Raw genomic sequence first — 23,442 nt, forward strand, 5'->3', positions numbered from 1 at the left:
ACCTACAAAAATACGGACGAACATACAAAGAAGTCATACAATATAATACAATAAAATAATCAATGATTAAAAGGTGTCATGCAACTATACAGATTGATCTATACCATTTGTCAGCTAACTTAAAAGTTAGCTTATTAACTTTGTAGCTAATACCTAAACACAATACTTGCCAAGAATTAAGTGACCAGAAAAATATTGCATATAGAATTTATTTCTTTTGTCTCTCAACACTAGATATTATTTGTTAAAAGATACAACATAAACATATTTTATATACTCATGACAAAATACATAGTATTGGGTGTGGCTATATCATGGAGGAAAAGTTGCTCAAAGATATCATTTCACATAGTTGATAGCAAACATATTACAGACTTCATATAGGCCAATGAAGGCTATGTGTATGAATGTAAATGGGCCTTGCAAGGCAACAGATTTCTATGCTTATTCATAGATGTGAACGAAATACTTTGACTAAAATAGTAACATAAAATTACACTGAAGTAAACAGGATGACAACAAACGTCACTTTACACATATGTACAATCAGGTAAATAAGATCATGTGGCTTTGATAAAATTTGACTTCTAAAATCTGATGTCCAAACACGAAAACTACCAGCAAGCTAAATTCTTGTATTTCGCTATGCTGCTTATAATAAGTCCTGTGGTATAGATTTTTACATCAGAGCATGCAGCAGACAGTGTAGAATTCTAGTTTTTGTATGAAAAGTCTATATTTAAGTAATTTGTTGTTTCACGGTTTGCGGAAAGACGCAGGCTGCCGTTGCGCTGCATTTGTTGTCTGCCTCCATTCCGTTCGGACTTTGGCATTGTAGAAGGGTGCTGCATCAGGGTCCAGCAAGTCTTGTTGGAGCCTCTCGAATTTTTCTTGCTCATCTTCCAAGGGCGCCCGACTCCGGATGACCGTTCCAGCGCGTATCCCGATCCCCTCCATCGTGCTGGCGATCGGGTCGTCTGTGGCGAGGAAGCTCTCGGAGTACCAGGCGTCGAACTCCTGAATGAGCCTCTGCCGGCACTGCTCTACCAGCCGCTGGCAGTACTGCACCTCCTGTTTGACGGCTCGCAGCTCGTCGTAGTCACGGCGATACCCCGCCTTTAGATCCTTCAGCTTCATCAGCAGCTCATACTCATCTTCATCGATGATCGTCTCTCCCTCCTCGTCCACGAACTCGCCCTGCTCGAGGCGCTCGTTTCGCTTCCGCTCGATGATCAGCCGCGTTTTGTCGATCTCTTGCTTGGTGTCGTTGACCGACTGCGCCAGCTTCTTGCACAGCGTCTTCTTGTTGACCAAGATCTCCTTGTTCTCGGAGAGGATGCGGTAGATCTCGCTCCCCTTTTCTTTCTTGAACTCCTCGAAGGCCTCGGTGCGAGGAGGGGGCGTGGTGGGGCGCGGCGCCGGGGCATGGGGCGTGGCAGGGGTGACGTTAGCAGACAGGGTCTCCCCTGTAGTCAGCTTCCCTGGAGTTAACTCCTCCTGCGGTGTCTCCCTGGTGCTCGGAGTTGGGCTCGCCACACCCTTGGGCTGTGTTGGACTGGCTCGATCCTTGCTTTTCTTCGCTTTCTGCTTCTTTGCTGCAATGATGGGTGCGTTAGCCATTTTCGATGAGGGGGGTGCGACGCCAACACCAAACCCTTGGCCATCCAACTCCCCAACTTGTCCCCCTTTTCCGTCGACTCCAACCCCTTCCTGTAACCCCACGCCGACTCCCTCACCCTTTTCCAGTAAGGTGTACTTCTCCCTTAGCTTGGCCTCCATGGCACCTTCCATGTTCTTCACTGCACCCTTAAACATGGCGAAGACCTCCTTAACCTGTCTGATGTTCACAATTTCGATTTCATCAAGATCATCCTTCAGATAGAGATGCACTTGTCTCTGCAACTCGACAAGCTGGGATTCGGAGAGAGGGTCGTAGGACACTTTGGCCCTGTTGGACAGCGTATCGTGCATGGCGAGCTCTTGTTTCAGGTGACGAATCTCGTGCTCCAGTTGTTTCACCATCAGGACTGGATCGTAGCGGGTGTTGATGCTGGGTTCGTTGGAGATGCACATCATCCGCGAGGCGAACCGTAGGGTTGAGATCGTTTCCTCGATCTGTGACGCCTCGCCCCAGATGTTCGCTATGAGGATCGTGTTACAGTTCCCGCCGATTGAGTCTTTCAGGGCGTGCGTGAGCTTGGACTGGCGGTAGGGCACGTGCTCGCGGTTCTTGTCCGCCAGGGCGATTATGGCCTGCTCCAGGAAGGTGAGCGACTTGTTGATGTACATCGCCTCCCGCTGCACGTTTCCAGACGATCCCGTCTTCTTGAGCCGCTCGGAACCCGCCAGGTCAACGAAGTTTAGCTTGGATACGGTGTAGGCAGCCTTGGACTGAGTACGCGACCTGGACTCGACATGGATGGTGAAAATGCAGTGAGAACGGGAGGAGTTCTTGTTGAGGGAGTGCATCGCGATCGCTCGGTTGGTTTCACCTTCGAACAAAAGATTGAGTGCCTCCTCTTCGTTGTGTGCTACATGAAGCGACAGCCCCTTAACGCTGACTCCATTCTCATCCTCCACTATAGCCATGGGGCTGGAATCCGCGGCGGTTTCAGGAAGGGTGGACAAGAGGTCGAACATGCCTTCGTTGTAGATCTCCAGGTAGGAGATCCGTACGGTGATGGCTTGCTCTACCCTCTCGTCGACTTCTCGGAAGGTCTGCGCGATGGCTCGTGGGATGATGCCTCTCTGGTAGAACCCTTCCGTTGCCCCGGTGATGCTGAAGGTTTTTCCCGCGCCCGTCTGTCCGTAGCACATCAGCGTGCCGTTGTAACCGTCCAGGGTAGACGTCACCATGTCGCTCGCAACCTCGTCAAACACCTGGATAGATGGATATAGACAGTTTAATTATGAATGCATGTACCACAATGCTAGCTATATTTCCTTTTAATTCATAGATTTCAATTGTCTTCATAGGTATTTCAAGGGATGCACACAAAAGGCCTTTTTTATCCTTACCAGTATAGCATGCACAATGATTGGGTTTTCTCATGAAGCTGATGTTTTACATGTGCTTAAAGATTATATTTTGTGTAGTGTTCCATCCTGCCCCTATTTTATTTTCTTACATTGTTCATCATTTTGGGTATCCCACTATAACTTCTCAGTAGTATCAAACCCTCAATCATATCATGCTGTTACAGAACTTGAAACCAATCAGTGCTCTCACTTGTACAAATGTATTTTGGGCAAATATTCAAATGCAAATTATCTATTAACAAGTGTCAGATAAGAAACCAAGACTAATTCCAGACAATATACTAGTTCAAGGACTTTGATAAACATTGCCAAGATCTTTTAATGTCTTGATGCAACCAACCAACCTGGTCCTGGCTGGAGTTGTGCAGGATTCCATCCATCTTAAACTGCCATTCCAGCTGCTGATTGTTAACCACGCCTCGCCGGTCATCCTTCGGTATCCGGGCGGTGACCGTCTTCTTGTCGTCATGGAATTTGATCAGCTCTTTGGCGAAGTACGGCGTCGGGCGTGTGCGGACGAAACAGCGAACCCTCTTACCTCTGGTGGCACTCATGGTGGCAGAATTCACTGGAAGGAGGAGACAAAACAATTATTAATATGCTAGTCTTTGATACTGAAATCTGTACATTTATGCAAGGATTCCATACCTTACCTTAGTGGCCATGAGAAACACAAAATTGGTTACACAAAAAGAAAGTAATACTTCATTTGCATACCCTCTATGTTCAACCACCCCTATTTGAATGCGGTCATTTGGCTGCTACGCATGCATGGATGAATGTTTGGATACTTCCCATCACACTGAGTAGAAGTACTTATTCCAAATTCACTGTTCTGACCAATGATTTTTGGAGCTTTAAACTTCATCCACTCACCTTTAGTTTAGGAGTTACTCTAGTACAGTACCAAATTTAGCACAAGACTTGGTTGGTGGACAAATAAGTGTCCATGTAATTAAAAGTAGATTTAAACAACCTCCTAGCGAGGTCTGAGCAAATATTATCTCAGTTGTAAACTACAGTCTTAGAAGGCTGCCAGTCTTTTTGATAGTGTTTATCACACCAGTTATTGTACACAGCGTCAGAGTTTGCTTTGCTCTGTTGACCTTTATGGTTGGTTGAATCAGTTGAAAGTCCTTGAGACAAGCTGGCCTCTTACTTTACACTTGTGGAGTGTACTTAATGACGTCACTGTTGAACCTTAGCGCTAGTATCCCTCCATTCAGAAGAAAAGATAATTTTGATATGTGTATAAAATAATGAGAATGAAATGAGTATCTCGTAATTCAGGAAGTACTGTACAGTATTTCAAAAAAGTTTGTATACACGTACGTTTTGTAAGAAAAGAAGGGACTTTGTAACGTTAGATAATAGTATGACGTCGACACTATATCGAATGTACTATTTTACTTATTATAATATAGTTATCTAACTCAATTCATTTAGCCTATATTTGGCATGGATATGCAATAAATATTTGAATGCCATTAGAAAAAAATTCCCAATACGAAATATGCTAGTACGAATCTATAAAATTATGGACGCTGTACGCCCAACATGTTTGTTGCTTGTCTGGAATATACATTATTTCAGTACACAACCCTAAAGGGGAGGGGCGGGGGTGTCAGAAAGTTATGACTACAACAAATCTGTTCACAATGGAGACCGTTTTCACACTACAGATGTGTTATGTGGTTGGATGTCAGTTTTCGGAAAATATTTTCCCATTCATTTGGATCAAATAAGTTACTTTAAAATAGACTCAGTCAAACCAAGCATTACGCCCACGGCTTCAGTAGAGCTAGAGACAGATTTCTGGCTAAAATCAAATTAACGTTAGATTGAATTGCAAAACACTCAAATAATACGTCAAAACGATACAATATATGCAAATCCTTCCTAACTAGTATATTCAGTTTAGGCGGAAGAAAATACCTGCGATCATATAAAGATATGGTAATAACGTTATATGATAACTAATTTTCGATTTGCAAATCTTGACATTCTTCTATTAAAATCTAAGTTTTCTAACGTTTCAAGCAAGATTCCTGTTCAACCGTTCTTAGTATAATCATAATTTTGGTTTAGGTGAAACCTTCAACCACAAGGAAGTGAACTTACCTAATCTGCAGTGTCCCAAAACAGCAGTATTTAGCAGAAATCGTGATTATAGGGGGCGAGTTTTCCCCTAACGTTGCCTTTTTACTCTGCCACTTTCCGATCCACTTCGCCACACAGCAGAGTGTTTACCTATCTCCATAGCAACGGTCATTGATTCTATACGCATGCGTTCTAGCTCATGGAACCAACCACTTTCATTACAAATATAGGGGAGCAAAGTTTCCACCCAGAAAAAAATTATAAAAGATATTGAATACATTTTAATGCCAGAATATCAAATTCTACAACCTATTGGACATTTTATAAAGGATAGATAGAGTCTAAATTAAGTTTTTGAAAGGTGCTTACTTTTTAGAATACCTTTTTTTTCAGGTTTGTACGTGTGCAAGTGGTTTGTTCCAATAATATAATGAATGATGGGTGAAAGAAAAAGAGACACGGACTTTCCCAGAGCAGAAATATCATCTTCAAACCCTTCAAGAGCGAAAAATTTATACAGGTAAGCTCTCTTTTTAAACCATAGACATCGATAAACACTCGAAGAAGCTCTATTTGTTTTCTAGTTTGAGAGTGCCGTCATGGTCCAATATTTTTCGGAATCGTTTTGTGACCCCTCCCCCTCCCCAAAATATTCAACGTTTGTTGTGGATAGCGAAAGTTTGTGAAAGTTTTCGACGTGCTTACTAAAGGAAACACGGACGTAGCTGTAAGCTATAGTAAGAGTAAGGAAGCAGATTATTCTGTAAGGGCCTCGAAAAATCGATCAACTCGGTCATATCAAATTGTGCTATAACTTATGACCTGCCTATCAATGAATAATCTTTTCAATGTAAATCATAAATGTAACGGGGGGGATCCAATGTCCGGTAACTGTTCTAAGTGAGTGCGCATGGCTTTTGTCATCGTACGTTTTACTGAGAACCCATCAAAAACAATTTAAGATCTTGTTAACAACCATATAACTGTGATTTAAGCTGTGCAGACATATATTTCATTTAACGGTAGCATTCCGAACTTTACCTTGACAGCGCGCGAAAGTTTTGGCAGGTTTGGACTTGCGTTTCAGTGGAACGTTCTAACACAAAAAAGGGGGTCCAAATTCCGATAAGTTAACAACCAAGCCATCTCTGCATATCTTTAAGCGTCCTATGCATGCAAAATAACACTAAGCGTCTGCAATACTATTTTTTGTCACAAATATATGCAATATTTTGAATTACGATGCATATTTAAATACGTTTACTTACAAGGATTACCCCTCACGGCGAAACCAACCTGTCGCCAAAAATAAAAATGGCGGCACTTTGTTTACGTCTGCCTGTGATTACAATTTTTCACTTTCGGCTTCTGTATTTCCTGCTTCAACCTCGTTTTTAACAGCAGAAATGACTACAGGATTTCTTTAGTCGGTAGGGATCGATTTTCTTAAATGATTGGTACTCTACTGACAGGTTGACTAACTCCATCGTGTTGAGCATCGCTCGGCTTCCTTCATAGGTGATTGGGAAAGATGGCGGGGTTGACAGGGGCGTGAACATGCGGCATAATTTAGCTCCGATTATCCAACTATAAAAGCAAAGACACGGCATAGCTGTGCTTATTTAGGAAGTTTTATAGATAGCCTTCTCATCTGTGGTGGTATATTTTCACATTTCGTATTGGGCGTTGAAAAATTTAAGAGTTTCCGGGGCCATGTTCTCGATATGTTCGCTCGTCAGCATGCACGGAAGGCGTCAAACTTGTGCACTTTTTTCAATCGTTATCTGTTGGGGTTTACCAACTTGGACACATACTCTGACTTTTCAGTTATTTTCAACAAGGTTTAGTCCATAACAAGTTGTACTTATCATGTGCAGACACTTATGCATATCTCCGCAAAAATGATTTTAAAATCCTACCGGACTTTGGACCCCTACCGGACTTTGGACCCCTCCCGTTAACAAGTTATGATATTTTGATTCAGGTGTGAAGACACTGAAAGAAACGGCATAGATCTTTCAGTGCTTATCTCAGAAAATCATTCCTCTATTTTTGTTGTCATTTCTCCCACAGACGTTAGCTTCTCCAGAAGCAGAAAAATCTGCCAGATTGTGATTCATGAATGTTTACACAGGATTGATGATTAGCTGGGCCTTTGTTCTGCTGTGCCCCTGCTACTGTTGTAGCAGTGTTGGCTATTTGTACCTGACCCACTTAAGGGGGGTTTGAACAGGCTTTCTGGAGGGTCAGTATGGGGGGTCATGACAACGATTTACGCTGAATTCAGGAGAACCCCCTACGTATTACGCTAAATTAAGGAAGGCAATTTACGCTAAATTTCGTCACCTCGCTACGATTTACGTAGATAAGATGGTTTTCCCTACGAATTACGGGAAATAAAATAGGCTGCCTACGCCTTACGTAAAAGAGCATACAGACCCTCTTTCTGGGAAGAAAGAGTCAAATAAGAGTTCAAGAGGAGTGTTTTCATCTGGAGTGTAACTCCTACCCAACCGAGGAACTCATACTCTTTACTCTACTCTTTGCTTGCTTACTCTTTACTCTACTCTAAGAACCAAACCCAGAACTTTGTAGTGAAACTTGAGAGGCGGGGTTCAAACCAACGAAAATCAACGTTGCTAACCGCTAGGCCAAAAGGTCTGGACATGTTTGCCATTTACTGGCAAAGGTCTGTGTTTGGGAGTTGAATTAGCATTATCTAAATTACAGATGAGCCAACATGAGGCAAGAATATTCATGGATTCAAGATTTTGCAAAAATGTTGCAGTACCTTTCAAGAACTAGTATGCCTTGTCAATTTTATTTCATGACTATACTTTTCCCCATAGATTATCTAAAGTGAGTCTAGATGAGTCAGCTACAGAGTTCTCCTCCCTGGATAACTGGGAGTCTGACAGGCCCAGTCTGGTACAGAGGACAAGCTTCTCCAACATCTCATTTAAAGGTAAGTCATCTTATTTGAAGAAGGTGAAGTGTAGCAGCTTATTTCTAATCTTCATTCTACCAACTTTCAAGATTCTGTAGCCTATATATCAACTGTAAAGTTTGATCCATTCATATCTTTGTTGTGCACGTTATTGAACTGGAGAGAAGATCTAAGGGCTTATTGGCCTTCTGAAATTTATGATGGACAGACTTTTCTTGTTAAGAACAAGATTATCTATGGTAAGTTTGTGTCTTTCAGTTGCTGATAAATAGCTAAAACAGTAATTTTCTGCATCATAATCCAGGAGAAGACAAGACGACAGATGAGATTGGTGCCCAGATGAGTCAGATATACAAAAGACACTGAATTCTAATCTATGGTAGGTTTGTGTCTTTCAGTTGCTGATAATTTGCCAAAACATAAAATTTCTTTTCCATTTTCTAGGAGAAGACAAGACGACAGATGAGATCGGTGCCCAGATGAGTCAGATAGACGAGGGCCACATCCAGCTGGACCTACAGGATTTCCCAGACACACAGGGACAGGAGGGGAGACGGACTTTCAACGCCTTCGCTGAGGCAAGGCAAGAGGTACTGACTTTAGCTATTAACCTGTGTGAAAGAAACTCAGATATTGAATGTATACTATTTTACACTAATCTTGTAGTTACGTTCAACCCTTTCAAGATGGGCAACAATGGATGCTAAACCGGATAGTGAGTGTGGGTGAGTTAACTTAAAGGTTGAATCAGTCTCACAACTGATGATGTATTGGTGCAGTGTTCGTCTGTATTTTTGTACCCTTTTTCAGCATTGCTGGCATGATCTTAGTTGTTTGTTCATTTTTAAAAAGTTAGATACAGGATCTCTCTCTCTCTCTTATAATATTAGGCTTTAAGCTTGTTGTACAGTAGAAATATATGTGGCTGTGTAGATTATCATTCTATATTTCACAACTGTTGTGCTAAAAGCCTAGCTGAAGGATTGTCTGGTTCTAAACTTTACAGGATCAGGAAGTTCGTCAGCCTCCAGTCAGAAGAAGAAGCAGCCACGGGTCCAGACGGGGCAGGAAGCTGCCGGAAATCCCTGCAACTAGAAGACGTTCTCCCGCACGTAAGATATTGATAAGTGATACATAACTTACAAAGTGTTTACAGCATAAGTGAGGAAGTAGACGACTTCACCGTGTAGAAGCTTGGAACAGACTTAAGTTGATACAAAATTCTTCAGTCAGTGACTCTTGAAAACACGTAAAACAAGCACCTCCAAATTTTTGGTGTCGGGCAGTACACATTGATAAACCTCCTCAATGATGTAACAGACTTACTTTGAAAGCTTGATACGCAAGTACAAATCAACAGATAGTCCGAGTCAGTCTTTACATATTGAATCTTGCAGCATGTATTCATTATCAGCTCACCAAAACCAATTGACTGTTAAACAGGACATTATATAACTCATGATCAGCAAACTTTCTATATCTAGTTCCAGTAACCTGGGGTTCTTGTCATCAAATCAGCACCATTGATGAGTAGGATGGAGAATAACAAAGTTTAAGTCCTTCCCGCACCTGATGGTGTGAAGGGCAATGCCCGTCTCTGTTTCAGTAAGCCCTGGGCCACACAGCTTTGTACAATCACTACAGCAGTGCCAGGGGGCTAGTCTAAAGGTAGTTGTGTGTGTTCAACTTCCATACTCTTTCCCAAATGAGTGCTGAGTGCTAAGCAGATAGAAAATTTAAAGCAGCATGTACTATTTAAAGTCTTTGATATGACTCAGCCGGGGAACAAACTCACAACCTACCGAATACAAGGCAAACAGTCTGGCAACTACTAGTAGGCCATTGCACCAGTCTAACAAAGGTTTTTTTAATGTCTTTGCCCAGCTGTCCCCCCCATGGTGGTGGGCAGTTTTCCAGACTCGGAGACAGAAACAGACTCGGCGCCCGGCAGCAGGCTCCTAGACGAGGCCCAGATCCCCAGCACAGCCTTCAGCAGCACTAGCCTGGAGTCCAAGCCGTTCCTGAGGCCCCAGAACCCGTTCCTGGAGGACGCAGCCTCCCCTGCAGGCAGTCAGGATGAGGATACAGAGGAGGAGGTGGATCCCATACTGATGGTGGGAGGTGGGTCGCAGGGATTGGAATACAATGCAAGCTTTATCGTATGACAGAAAGTACAGTGACTTTTGAATGGTCAAATATAAACTACGAAAAAAAGGGGATACAAAATAAAGATGTATGTAAGATTTTGTCGCGCCAAAGAGCAGCTACTCTCTCAACTGGATATGATTTTGGAAACAGTCTGACATTTCAAATAGCATCCATAAATCCAGTTGCTTGAGTAACTGCTCTTTGGTGTATCTTATTACCTGGATGTCTAAACTTCATCAATGTTTCCAATGTTTTCATATATGCACCCCTGAAACAAGTTCCTGAAACAAGCTACTGTAGAAAAGCTTGTCAAAGAGATTTTTTTTTCCTTTCCCATATCTGCTTGGAAATCAACAGAACAGAGGCAGCATAAATATCTGGAATGCACTACAAATACCCAAGAATATGCAAAGAATTTTAATTCAGACAGCATTCTGGCTCATTCTTTCTTTCTTGAAGGGGGTATACTCTGGTAAGGTTCATTTGGAATAGGGATGTGGCATGATTTCTGCTTGATTCCTGCTGATTCAATTTAAATGTGAAGGGGCCTTAAGATTTTGTCTGTTGTTGTTGCAGCCTACACAGAAGGAAACAGCACATTCTATGACTCAGAGGAGCCCGACCCTGCAGTACCCAGTATTGTCGTTAGGGGGAAGAAACGGGAACAGACTCACAGGGCCATGTACCGCTTCATTCCAAGGTATGATCTTTATATTTATTGTGTACTCTCATACTGGATACTATGTCTTCAGTATCGCTGTATAGTTGGTATAACCACCTTTCAGCATTACACAAGAGCTGGTATTTGTTACTAATCTGCATGATATGTGCTTAAACATCCTTTGGCATAAAAACACCAGCTTCTGTATCTGTATATCTGTATACAATATATGGTATAACCGCCCTTTGGCATAACACACCAGCTTTTGCTTTGAAATTTGTATCTCTGAACTCTCTATCATACTCTCTATCTGTTTTATCGTCTGTTTTTCCCTATCAGGTGACGGTTATTATTAGACATGCTTGCACATAGATGTGGAGGCTTATCTGTATAGCTGGTATAACCCCCCTGCAGCATAACACAGGTCATAGGTAGCGTGCGTAGCCCAGTGGTTAGTGGCCTTGCCTCTGACCAATAAGCCGTGAGTGCGATTCTGGATATGTTTCTCACCCGACATGCACGCTGCCAGAAAGGGTTGTTTAAGTCCTTAAAAAGGGACATTAAGCTGTGGTCCTCTGTTCATTGTGCTTGTCAAAAAGAGCTAGTCTAAGAGGAATTTCTCCGGTACAATGAACCTGTGAATACTGTTCATGGTGTCTGTCATGACCAGTGGAAGACTAGCTCTTCACTATTGAGCTAAAACTGGATTGAGATCACCTTCCTTTTTATTGCAGGCAATTTTTTTTACAATAGAGTTAATTCCAGTTGTGGCGGCCATGTTGGATTTCCGGGGTCATCCGGGGTCATGGCACCAGAACGAGACTGCAGGTGGTACCAGCTGGGCATTCTACTATATAGGCTGTATTGCAGACATAAGTATGCCATCTTCGGGAGTGCATTTCACCCCTCTAAGGTTAACAACTGCACAATATATGCCTGTTATATATAGAAAATATTGTTTGGGACATTTGAATTTGATTTTGGTGATATTTTTTAATCAATTTTTCACATTTTTTATGGGTGACCTGAGAACAATTAGTGTCAGTGCTTATATCATCCATGAGTGCTTTGTATTGGAAACTGTGATATAGTAGGTTTACTATTGGGGTTAAACCCTACAAATACACAAAATATGGGGATGACATCTTTGCGGGTAGAAATTTAGAAGACATTTGGCAGTTGTTCTGATGATGTATTGATGCCAAGATCCGTTCTGCAAACTACGCTCTATGGGAATGTCATGCCGGGTGTGCTCCTTTACTTTCTTCCCAAATCATGTTTTCATTGTTTTATTCTAGTTTAAACAACATAACCCTACACAACAAATTCCACATGTTGGGTCCATAAAATTGTGGGATGAAATGTAGCAGATTTTTTTCTGTTAGGGATTTTTCAATGCCAATGTGGAGAAAAACGTAAATTTTATCGTCAGTGGAAGAGGTAAATTGGTGATAGAACTTAGTAATACGTAGTTTTATGAACAGATGTTCGCAGCGTCTGTGAAAATTCTGTCACATTTCCACCCACACTGATCTGAAACTGGCATGAAGTCCGGTTTTTAGAGTAATGTGAGGGTCGACTCTAGCCTGAGTATCATCCTAGTTGGTTACGGAGGCTCTCATACTCACCCCTCTGGTTTGTGAGGGGTGAGTATGGGAGCCCGGTAAGCTACCTAGGATGACACTCCGGCTACAATCCCTCCTCCGCTGGCACTTATAATCAAAGTTATGTTTTTTTTCCACCTTGGCATTGAAAAAATTGCAAAAACAACAGTAAACAATCTGCTACATTTCATCCCACAATGTTATACAACATGTGGACATTTTTCTTACGGGGTATGTTGTTTAAACTAAAATAAAACAATAAAAACACTGTCAGATAAATTGGGAAACAAGTAAAGGAGCTCACCCGGTACATACATGTACACCGCCTTCCCCATTGAGTGCCGCAGGATTTTCCCATAGAGCAGAGTTTGCAGAACGGTTCTTGGCATCTAGAAATCATCAGAATAACAGCCAAATGTCTTCTAAATTTCTACCAAAAGGTTTGTCACCCCGATATTTCCATGTTTTTGTAGGTTTTAATCACAGATACCGATACACAGCACACATGGAGGATATAAACACTGACATTAATTGTTCTCAGGTCACCCGTCAAAAAATGTGAAAAATTAATAAAAAATATCACCAAAATCAAGTTCAAATTTCCAAAACAGTATTTTCTATAGATAACAGGCATATATTGTGCAGTTGTTAACCTTAGAGGGGTGAAATGCACTCCCGAAGATGGCATACTTATGTCTGCAATACAGCCTATATAGTAGAATGCCCAGCTGGTACCACCTGCAGTCTCGTTCTGGTGCCATGACCCCGGATGACCCCAGAAATCCAACATGGCCGCCACAACTGGAATTAACTCTATTGGATAATCCAATCATATTTTTCTTATACAGGACACCAGGATGCAGTAAAATTGGTCATGGAGGCCAAAACAATATCACCGCATGGTCCGACTGTGCCTAGGAGAATGACAAGCTTGTTTCTTGTTTTCTGTTTTCTGTCGGTCAATACTGTCTGGACCAATCAGATTGCGTCACGTGTTTGCCGCATGGCGAGAAATCTGCTCTTGATTACGTATACGCCGGGATTTCCCCATCGTTCAAAACTTGTTTTCTTATACAGACACCAGGATGAGCTGGCCCTGAACGTGGCAGACCCCCTGTATGTGGAGAGAGAGGCGGAGGACCTGTGGTTCGAGGGGTGGAACATTCGCACGGAGAAGTACGGAGTCTTTCCCAGCGCGTACGCCTACGAGGCCGGACCTGAACAGGAGGAAATTGGTCAGTCAGACATCCTTGTTGTATGGCTGGAAAAGAGTTACTTAATGATTGTAAATGATGTAATATATTTGAATGGATTTTTGTCCCCATCTTTCAAATATACAACTGTTGATATTAAGATGAATGAATTAACGATGTATAAAACATTGTGAAAGAATTGAGTTGAACTCCTTGTCCATGGAAACTCTACAAAGCTCTTAACCTATGCACATTATGTATCACAGATAGCTCAGGATTGATTATGCACATATGTGGTACAGGAAAAAATCTTTTAATCGCTTTGGCTAAACAACTGAATTGCTTTCCAGTGGCACAGCAGGGGAAGTGAATGCTGTCTTATGCCAGATAAAATTTTTCTATGATTATACTTTTACAGGTTTTAGTGGAAAGGTGCATGTAGACAGATATACCCTGAAGTTCCTGGGGTCAGTAGAAGTGCCGTATCACAAGGGTAACGATGTGCTGTGTCAGGCTATGGAGAAGGTGAGTAGCATAAGATTCTGTATACGTACGTACATCAGATTCTGTATCTGTTCAGCCAGTATAACTTCCCTTCGGCGTAACACACAGCTTCTGTATCTGTATCTGTATAGCCAGTATGGCCAGTATATTGCCTGTATAGTTAATGTGACATTGTCTCTTAACGTCGTTCATCTGTTCAAGAGTTTTGTGTTTCTCACTGTGCTAATTTTCCTGTCTATAGGTAGTGAAGGCCCGCAGGATGACGTTACACACCAAACCCCCGCAGGTGTGTGCTGTGGACATCAGTGATAAGGGCATCAAGATGGTGGAGAACTCAAATGGTCAGGTAAGTACTCTGCAAGTTAAGCTATTACTGTCTTCTGCAGGTTGGAACATGCGTCCTGCATTGAAATAGGCATTGTGTGCGTGCTTCATTCACAGTTATATGACACGTATGTCATTATGATGTTTTATTGCATAGTATTACCAGTGTTTAGATAGCAAAAAAAGGCAAATAGCAATCACTCAAGCAACTGGCCATGATTTTGGAAGCGGTCAGACATTTCAGGTAGAATCCACTACATATCATATCCAGTTGCTTGAAAAATTGCTATTTGGCATATCTTTTTACCTGGATGTGTAACCTTCATTGATGTAGTCTATCTGTAATATTGAAAGTTCATATAATCATATTTATCATGATTTCCCTTTATTCATGGTTTTACATGTCTCTCCTATGTTTGTATATACTGGATGACAATGTCAACTGTGAAAAACATTGTTGTTTCAGAGGAAGGAGAGTGTGAAATGGGGAAAGCTGTTTGGTGGCAGTAAAAAACTTGCAAACAATGTAAGTAGGATTGTTTGATTATAACTTTTCCAATGAATGGAAAGATGGTGAAAGTTTATCAGCCTAAATTTAGAATGATTTAGATTTAGATTTATTGAAATTGCAGACACTGCAATACCCAGGCAGCTTAGCTGATATTGGGTGCCAACACATACATTAATTTTACATTTTACACTTCTCATAGAATACACATGAATGAACTTATATGGTTAAATATACTTCAAATAAAACAATAAGGCCTAAGGACAAACCTTCTTGAATAGAACATAAAATTGAACTTGATGTGTAGGTTTGGAACTTAGACAATCTTGTGTAATCTGAGATTTTGCAATGGTTGTTGTTAAGTGGCCATTGTAGCAAATAGTGGACAACAGTTTCAGATGACAAAAGAAGGGAGCGTGTTGCATGATTTCATCTTTTCTTTGAAACCGTTAGCATTATAGAGGCTGGTTAATCAGATAACTGTACTTTTTTTTACAGGAAGGACAAAACTACTTCTTTGCTCTGAAAAATATTTCCTTCTGTGGCTATCATCCCAGGAACAACAGGTATGTGCAATGTACACGTACATGTATACTAGTATTTCGCAGTTTTACATTAGAAATGAGCGGAGCAGCACTGAATGAGTGGAAAAGTTGGTATCAACAATTCTGCACCTTGAGTCTTGACAACCCTTGTCAATCTCACCACCTTGTCCAAGATGACTGAGGTTAAAAACGGTTAGAATTAGGGTTAGGGTTGTCCCCTTGATGGCAAAACAAAACTACTTCTAATAGTATCCTACATCATATGCTGCCGAGTTGTCCTGATTTGCTGGCTGTATAGCTGTCCGACATCAGCAAAAGTTATTTTTAGATTAATTGTAGTCACAGTGATTCATCTTATTTTGTCCTGTTCCACAGATATTTTGGGTTCATCACGAAGCACCCCGCAGAGCGCAGGTTTGCCTGCCATGTACTGGTGTCAGAGGACTCCACACGGCCGGTAGCAGAGGCACTCGGGTTGGTACAATGTAACTCTAGAGTTTTCTTTAATACAATGTCATGTATTATGTAGTATTACATCTTTTACCACAGTGACTTAACCAACTTAAGGTAGAAACGAGTTTCTCAAATTCAAAAGTAAAGTCTTGTTTTCTATCTGATCTGTATGTTTGATTTATTTTTTTTCCTGGGCAAGCTGGCAACAGAAAAGCTTTTAAATCCCTAACCATTGTGTGTCTCTATAATAAACCTGCAGTATCTATATCCATAAAGCTGGTATAAGTGCCCTAAAGAGAATACACCTGGTGTCTCTGATTACATTTAGTTGGTCTCTATAATAAAACTCGAATGTGTTGGACATGATGTTTTTGCTCATTTGAGATGTTCTTGTTTCGACAGGAGAGCCTTTAGAAAATTCTATGCTGAATACATGGACTACACCCACCCAACAGAGGACATCTACATGGAATAAATGCTAAACATGGACATTGTCCATGGCACATGACATTATGAAACTGGTAAAATGTTTTTACATGTAGTTCCTACATTTTCAAGTCCCGTTAATAGTTTTTAAATCATGGTTTTATTTCTTCGGTAGAGGGTTAGTACTTGAAACAAAACATTATCCAAATGTTGCTAAGTAAGGTATTGACATTGTGCACACAACAGTATATACTTCATGACAATCAGTCAGCAGATTTAGTTTATAACAAGCTATGGTGTTGTCATTTTTTCAAGCAAAGAAAAAAAAACAATCCTAGCTTTAGATATTATAAAAACTTGGAGTGATAATAAATTGGACCAAAGATACATAGCTTTATTATGTAATCAAGCAACAAAGTAACAGTGAATGTTATTGTTATTATAATATCATGATAATAGTTATAAGAAAGAATGTGTGACCCACTGTGAATCTTGAGATGGAAAGTGCATTAATCTGCAATCATAATCATAAGCCATAGTTGTCGATATGTCCACACAGTTCTTGCAATGGCTAGTTTTTGTGCCAAAGGAATATTGCAATATATTTGTGCCAAAGAAAACTGCTATATTTGTCACATAACAAAACTATATTCAATGTATTATATTAACAATGGAATTGTAGGCTAGAGTACTTGAAAGTACATTTCAAAATATTGCAATTCATGTACAGACATACATTGTATATGCTGCATTTTAACAGTACTGTAATGTTGAAAAAATCTCAGTTGCAGTGTATGCTTTCTTGACTGTCAGCAGACAATCACAAATGTCAAAATTTATATAACACAATGTTTGTGTGTAATTTTAATTAATCTTTTTTTAAATTGATACTAATTACTGATATTTAGAAATAATGACAGATATCGTTTTGATATGATAATTACTACTGATTGTAATTATGTACATTTTAATCTTTCAGATAATTTGCAAATGCCATAACTTTGATGAAATTGTAACTTCTATTTTTTCATATTTTTGTACATCTCGGCCTATGTGCTGCAGGCTATACTGTATGAAGTGAAACTGCCACGATGATAATCAAGTGTGAAATTAAACTGTGATATTGTCTATTGTAAACTATAGTACGCTGTGTACGTTATATTGTCAGAGTGTGCCTTTTGATATATGTAGAGCAAGTTAGTGTTCCTATTTACTCACAAGTGTTTTCAGCATTGGAAGATCTTCCAACCCGCTCAAATAACGATTATGTCAAACCTTGGTAGCGAGAACGTTCGATACGGGTGTTCCGGACCGGGTGCTAATTTCCTTGATCACCAATGTCATATAAGATTTTGAAAAGATTTGACATGCAATGCTACGAAATTCAACAAAATTGTAGAAGTCTGCGGGCGGCCCACTTGGGGAACATAACGATAACAGAAAGAAGCGCAATGTGGCGCTGCACTCGAGTTGTGAAAACTTATTGCTCGTCGGACAAACGTCATATCCCTTCCTTCCTTACCTCTGTCAAAGGTTACTACATTGAATACTCCATTACCTACTCTGACGGCCGGAATCTAAGATACCGTAATCTACGAATGTCCACACAGCTGGGAGTGTACACATGTTCGTCGCTATCTGCGTTTTACATGTACGTATGATCAAATAGAGCATATGGGAGCCAGAATACCCATGGCAGGAAAGTGGCCAGTGTTTCTCAGTCTTTAGCCTGGATGCCAGACTCCTCGGTTCTAGGGTCACCATGCCTCCAATAAGGAAATTATACATTATATCATGTTGTATCATTTGTTGTGACCTGTACTAAACCCAGTGGGTATGAATGTACAATAAAGGTCTTCATTCATTCATATACAGCAGCATCCTGGTATTCCTGGGATGAAGCTAGAGCTCCGACAAACTTGCGCATAGATTGGTAGAAAGTTTTGATACAATTAGCTAAGCATTCGTTGTTCATCTTAAAGTTTGTGATCAAACAGTTGCCAAAAAAATCGCAATTTGGAATATTGCACACCCTATAGTGAGGATATCTCTTTTAAGCTATTCCGTCCGAAGTATTGCACGGATAGATTACTCGTAGTGTGGGGTCGAAGTGTGGGGTTGCGTGGCGCAATCGGCAGGTGTTGGGTTCGAATCCGCACGACTTTCCTCACTTTACTCATCAGGTGAAAATGTGTACCTAGCTTTGGTTAGGGCCGTCCCTCGGACAGGACGTTAATGGAGGTCCCGTGTTTGAGGAGAGCCAGAACTCGAGCACGTTATTAAAGATCCCACCACACCTATCGAAAAGAGCAGGGGTCCTTCCCTGTGTGTGAGTGGATCAAATAAATCTGTCCAGATATGCAGCTTGTACTGCTAGTGAGTTTCGCCATGGGGCAGTTTACAGGAAACAAACAGCAGTACTGAAAAATTGATGCATAGAGTTGTTTTCTTTTTATAATTCTTTATTTCTTTCGTGTCTCCCATTACGTCTCAACATGCGTGGGGACATCGTTGGATCAAGGGTTTCCTTTTTTCAACCTCCTTGGTTGGAGCAAGCCGTCAAGACTTCACCTTGGCCCATCAATGCCGTCAGCGGCCGGTGCACCGGTGACAAGCGGACTCACGCTACAGCCATCGGGCGGGCTGATGTAGGTCCCCGTGTACTCGCTCACTTCCTCCAACTCTTCTGCCGTGATGTAACCTCCGCCTTCCCTGCACTCCTCCGGCATCGTTCTCCCCTGTGGACGTTGCAGGAAGGAGCTTGCCTCCTTTTCTGGTAGGAACATTGCCTTGTTACCCTAAGACATTAGAAAACGGAAAAACCATGATACCGTAAGGCTCGTGGGGGTTAACGTTATAAGTTTCAGCGCAATGCTAGTGCAATATCGACGCCTGTCTGTCGACAATAACATCACATGAAACATCTAAAACATCATTTTGCTCACGACCTAATGTCCCTCGGTGCACAACAAAAAGAAACATGCACCACTCGACTCCATCCACGGGAGGTTCAGCGTTGTGCCAGTCCGGCCGATGGATAATATCCAAGGCCATCTATAATACACCAATTAAGATTATTAACATTATAAGCCACGACTTCTACTATGGCAACGGTGTCAAAACAACAATAAACTTTACACAATAAGATGCAACATAACAAACCTGCACACTGAGCATGATGACAAGTGCCAGGAAAAACACAGCGAGCTTCATCTTGTGTCAGACTGGTGTTCAACGGTCGCTTTTCAATGCTGATGGCTTTGACAGACGCTGTTGCCACCTTAGTAGACACTTTGTGTGAAGAAACCCCAGCGCTTACAGTTGTTATGTAAGAAAACGTAAGGCCACGCCAATTTTATTTGTTGTTTCTCGGATTTCCCGACCCTATTTTTTTCCGATTTGAAAAAAAAACTTTCAAATTGTTAGCCACACTTCGTGTTGACAAAATTTCACTGCCTCTCCTTTCTCAAATTAACTATGTATATATGGGGCTCGATTTGAAAGTTCAGTAGCTGTACATGCCTATTTTGGACGGTACGTTTATTATTTTTCTTCAAACTCTGGACTTTGCTACCAGGGACCCCCTTAATGTTGCAGTTTCAGGTTTTCCTGTGACCGATCTCTCCTACCCCCGACTTTTTGAAATTTTTTTTTGGAACTTTTTCTGAAAAAAGTCCGAGAAACAACAAATAAAATTGGTGTGGCCTAAGGAAACGTAAGCCATTACTAGTTTCTTATCAGGGTCAACAATATTCTAGCTTCCTGTCCGGTCCGTTCTGACCTTTGATTGGTGACACATGTCATGGACTACAAATACATGTATGGTCTTCGCACTGTTCGCCTATTTTTACCTTCGTCAAGGTTATACTTAAATGTTACAGTATTTAAGTTCGGGGGGTTAATTTTGGGGTGCCCTTTGTGGCGCGCGCAGAAGACAGTCTGAGGGAAAATGTTCGCGGTGAAACGGTCGCCGCGAAAACCGCTAACATAAAACCCACCATAAGAATCCACTTCACTTGTCAAAAAGAGTAGGGATCCTTCCCTATGTGCGTGGATCAAACCTTACAGACTGGTCTCCGGGTTGAAATCTTGCAAAGGTGTTAGTCACCTGTTATGTCATCCTTCCACAAATGTGGTAAAACTGATAAAAATAAACTGTTACCATGGTTCGTTTCTAAGATTAATTGAGTTTCTTATTGGTCAATAATGAACCAATCGTACAGCACCTTTCTGTCATTACCATAAGTGTTCCGGACAATTCAAGGTTGAAGATACGATTAACAACAGAATAAAGTACAGTTAGCAATTCCTAATGTTTATAGAACTTAATCAGGTTTTGTCTCCGGTAACCTTGTTCTTACCCTATTGATGTTTCTAAAATCTATATTTTAGTTTCCTTCAGTTGGTAGTGCTGTAAAGAACAAAATTACAATGTAGTGGTATTGATGGAACTTAGATATAATTGCGCTTCATCATTTGTACAAAACATACGGTTTGCCAATCAGCTGACTTTGTGTACTTATATATGAGACAATCGGTGTGCAAATTTACATGATGCTGTTATTTTTTCAAAGAAACAATTCTAGCTTTAGATATTGTAAAAACTGAGTGGTAATAAATGGGACCAAAGATAGCTTTATTATGCAGTTAAGCAACAAAGTAACAGAGACAGTGTATACATGTAACAGTTATCATTATTACTTGCAATAAAGATTACTATTAATAATCATAATAATTATAATGAAAATCTAAAAACACAGTTTTTCACGATATCATTATTCATATTACATAAAACTATATAATTATATAAAACTAATTAGCTTTATTGAGATATAGTATAATTTCGATATAATGATTGCTATCATATAAATTTTTATCTTTCAGATATATTTTACATTTTTTCATAATTTTTGTACATCTCATCCTATGTGCTGCAGGCTGGCTTGTATGAAAAGAAACTGCCATGATAATCATGTGTGAAATTAAACTTTGAGACTTCTGTCACTTCTGTAGTATGTTCTACATTGTCTGTATGTTTTCATACATTTTCAAGCATTTTTACTTGTTGCTTCAATATCAGTGTCCATATAATTATTTCAGCAAACCATTTTGTGGGCAATCTGGAAACAGGTAATATATCAACACTTCCTAATTCATGTCATACATTGCACTTATCAGTGCTAAAAGCATATAATCTATTGTCATCATATTCCTGCAACAATGATTTGACTGCCATCATAGTTAAACCTTAACATATAGTGGACCAACAATCATTGATGAAGACAATTATTTAAAAATTTGTTAGTCTTCATTGTCAAGCTGTCATGCACCACACACTCTAACAATTCACTGGCTGAATTTGTTGATACATTTAAGGCATTTAGGTCTGGACCCATACGTCTCTGCTTTTTTCTCGTTTTTAGACCCATTTTACAGGATCCATAATTTTCCAAGGAGGCTTCTTTAACCTCCCGGTTGGTACTCTAGTTAGTTTTGTGACAGTAACAAAATGTTGTGGGAACTACTTGGCAGCAGCACTTGTCATTTAGTCCTAAGCAACAGAAAAAAAGCTGGTCTATGTTGGTTTCCACTGTGGACATCTCAGAGTTTGCTGTCTGCCCCATGTGCTGCCAGGCTGGTTCCCTTGGCGACCATGTCCCTCAGCAGAGGGCTGGGCTGCAGAAGGTGATGGTCGGGGTACCGGGCCTGGTACGTCTCCAGACTACGCAGGATCCTCTCAAGGCCTACAACCCTCTCTGCATAGTACATCGGTCCTCCTAAAGGATGGGAACAGGGAACATATACATTAAAGTTTGTATATCCTATTCAATTCAATTCTTCATTTAATTTTTTAAAATTTTAATACGGTCAAAAGGCTGACCCTGGCAAGGGAAAGAAGTGCCTGGAGACAACTCTCCATCTTTATACCCTAGGCTTGCCCCCTCAACAACCTAGAGGTGAGGGGACTTAGTATAAGGTAGATACTATTAGGTACAGTTAAACCCAACTTTATTTGTACTGTATGTCCCTGTTATGTTGTTGACTTGTGTATGTGTCCAGGGACACCTGAAAAACAGGCCGTAGCTTGAGTGTGATTCTTATAGCCTATGTCTCATGACAACCTACATCAAGTAATGATTGACAGAGACATATGGACTGCCATTACAACTTGAGACTGAAGGGACTTGCCTTAAGCAAGTAAGCAAGAAATATCTCTTCAACATTTTTTGACAATGTGCAATTAAGGTCTTTATTCATTCATTCTATAGTGCAACATTGCCCATTTTCTCAAAATTATTCTAAAAGGGGAACTTTCAAATCATAAAATCTTTTACCAGTGTGCCTGGGCCATCCGTAGCCAAACAGATAGATGACATCGATGTCCATGGAGCGAGCAGCAATGCCCTCATCCAAGATGTGGAACCCTTCGTTGATGAGAGGGTACAGACAACGCTCCACTATCTCCTGCAAAAACATCAGGAAATATTGGGGATATTTAATTAGCCTTTCTTCACAATCAAATTTTTGAATAGGTTCAAAATTTCAGAATCAAATTGATATAATTGGGATGTTTTTCCCATTGTTTTTATGAATGTATCTCACAAAAACAATTCCTGTAGATTTTAGAATATTTGTAGTGGTTTATTTTGTTGATCTCACTGTAACCACAAGCTCTTTCTGTGAATTCATTACATCCCATAACATGGCTTGAAATTTGTCTAGCTAATGTATTAATTATCTATTATTTACACTGCAAACTTAAAACAAATGACTGTTTTAAGGAAGGAAAAGTAAATTTAAAGTTAATTAAAAGCACCTTTCAAAATCAGCCATGCTGGCTGGATTCATGTAATTACTAATTATAATATTGTATTTGACAATAGAATGAATAGAGGTAACACCTGTAATTATACCTTTGCCAAACACCCTTCTGTTATACTAGTACCACACAACCCACAATACAATTATACATGTACAATAATAAAGGGT

General features: G+C 40.5%; 3 protein-coding genes across 3 annotated transcripts in view; 1 reads left to right on the forward strand and 2 right to left on the reverse strand.

Annotated features, from left to right (window-relative positions):
- Positions 1-193: 193 nt before the first annotated feature.
- Positions 194-5,307, reverse strand: LOC118407394 (kinesin-like protein KIF9). Its single transcript, XM_035807868.1, has 3 exons — positions 5,161-5,307; positions 3,384-3,607; positions 194-2,880 (listed from the first exon to the last, which is right to left on the reverse strand). Exons 2-3 carry the CDS (start codon positions 3,591-3,593, stop codon positions 757-759), a joined length of 2,334 nt encoding a protein of 777 aa, XP_035663761.1. The 5' UTR covers positions 3,594-3,607; positions 5,161-5,307; the 3' UTR covers positions 194-756.
- A 245-nt stretch (positions 5,308-5,552) lies between these two features.
- On the forward strand, positions 5,553-16,548 carry LOC118407389 (C-Jun-amino-terminal kinase-interacting protein 1-like). The gene is made up of 13 exons (XM_035807861.1): positions 5,553-5,659; positions 7,989-8,104; positions 8,531-8,676; positions 9,093-9,198; positions 9,971-10,207; positions 10,811-10,934; positions 13,577-13,734; positions 14,111-14,217; positions 14,438-14,542; positions 14,987-15,046; positions 15,527-15,594; positions 15,949-16,047; positions 16,429-16,548. The coding sequence occupies exons 1-13, from the start codon at positions 5,574-5,576 to the stop codon at positions 16,499-16,501; spliced, it is 1,485 nt and encodes a 494-aa protein (XP_035663754.1). The 5' UTR covers positions 5,553-5,573; the 3' UTR covers positions 16,502-16,548.
- A 4,692-nt stretch (positions 16,549-21,240) lies between these two features.
- The window catches only part of LOC118407380 (peroxisomal bifunctional enzyme-like), a 16,939-nt gene continuing 14,737 nt past the window's right edge, over positions 21,241-23,442 (reverse strand). The window contains 2 exon segments of the mRNA XM_035807848.1: positions 21,241-22,229; positions 22,788-22,917. Of these exon segments, the coding sequence (XP_035663741.1) occupies positions 22,054-22,229; positions 22,788-22,917 (306 nt within the window). The 3' untranslated portion in view covers positions 21,241-22,053.

Source organism: Branchiostoma floridae, unplaced genomic scaffold (assembly GCF_000003815.2).
Source record: "Branchiostoma floridae strain S238N-H82 unplaced genomic scaffold, Bfl_VNyyK Sc7u5tJ_1336, whole genome shotgun sequence".
Lineage (NCBI taxonomy): Eukaryota > Metazoa > Chordata > Leptocardii > Amphioxiformes > Branchiostomatidae > Branchiostoma > Branchiostoma floridae.

What these genes read in the sequence shown, in the direction of transcription:
- LOC118407394 (XM_035807868.1), bottom strand. Translation starts at nt 3,593, where the DNA reads ATGAGTGCCACCAGAGGTAAGAGGGTTCGCTGTTTCGTCCGCACACGC. An exon ending in ACAACTCCAGCCAGGACCAG is followed by an intron (nt 2,881 to 3,383) that starts GTTGGTTGGTTG and finishes CCATCTATCCAG; the next exon opens with GTGTTTGACGAGGTTGCGAG.
- LOC118407389 (XM_035807861.1), top strand. Translation starts at nt 5,574, where the DNA reads ATGATGGGTGAAAGAAAAAGAGACACGGACTTTCCCAGAGCAGAAATA. An exon ending in AGAGCGAAAAATTTATACAG is followed by an intron (nt 5,660 to 7,988) that starts GTAAGCTCTCTT and finishes TTTTCCCCATAG; the next exon opens with ATTATCTAAAGTGAGTCTAG. An exon ending in ATGTACCGCTTCATTCCAAG is followed by an intron (nt 10,935 to 13,576) that starts GTATGATCTTTA and finishes TTTCTTATACAG; the next exon opens with ACACCAGGATGAGCTGGCCC.